This window comes from Penaeus monodon, chromosome 33 (genome assembly GCF_015228065.2).
Source record: "Penaeus monodon isolate SGIC_2016 chromosome 33, NSTDA_Pmon_1, whole genome shotgun sequence".
Lineage (NCBI taxonomy): Eukaryota > Metazoa > Arthropoda > Malacostraca > Decapoda > Penaeidae > Penaeus > Penaeus monodon.
In genome coordinates, this window is record NC_051418.1 from 31,887,760 (window position 1) to 31,888,158 (window position 399).

At 40.1% G+C, this 399-nt stretch overlaps 1 protein-coding gene across 1 annotated transcript in view; it reads right to left on the reverse strand.

Moving 5' to 3' along the window:
- The window catches only part of LOC119594388 (proteasome activator complex subunit 4-like), a gene marked incomplete in the record, with an annotated part of 28,225 nt that overhangs the window by 3,336 nt on the left and 24,490 nt on the right, over window positions 1-399 (reverse strand). The window contains 1 exon segment of the mRNA XM_037943450.1: window positions 174-390. Coding sequence (XP_037799378.1) covers window positions 174-390 — 217 coding nt within the window.

A 399-nucleotide genomic window follows, 5' to 3' on the forward strand; every position in this document is an offset into this window, starting at 1 on the left:
TAGTTATGATTTACTGCAAGTATCTAAATACTCCCTTAAGAACGTTCTCGTATGACATTACAGTTCTAAACATTAGTATACTTTTCAATCACTTTTTCATCCACTTAGTAAAACAAACCACATCCAAAAATTTGAATGGTGAATGATAAAAGTGCCACAAAAATTCTTCTTACCAAAAGCTTATCTTCAGCCTGAATAAATTTACAGTGGATTAGGCCACTGAGAACGGTGGAAGCCATCTGCCGCACCTCCAGCCTCACGTCAGCCAGCAGATCCACAACCAGTTTAGGTATTTGCAAAGTTGCCTCTTCATTATTGAGGATGGTAAACATATTGGTAAACACAGCCACTTGAAGCAATGACAGCACAGCAGCACGGGCACGCCACCAGCTACAACAT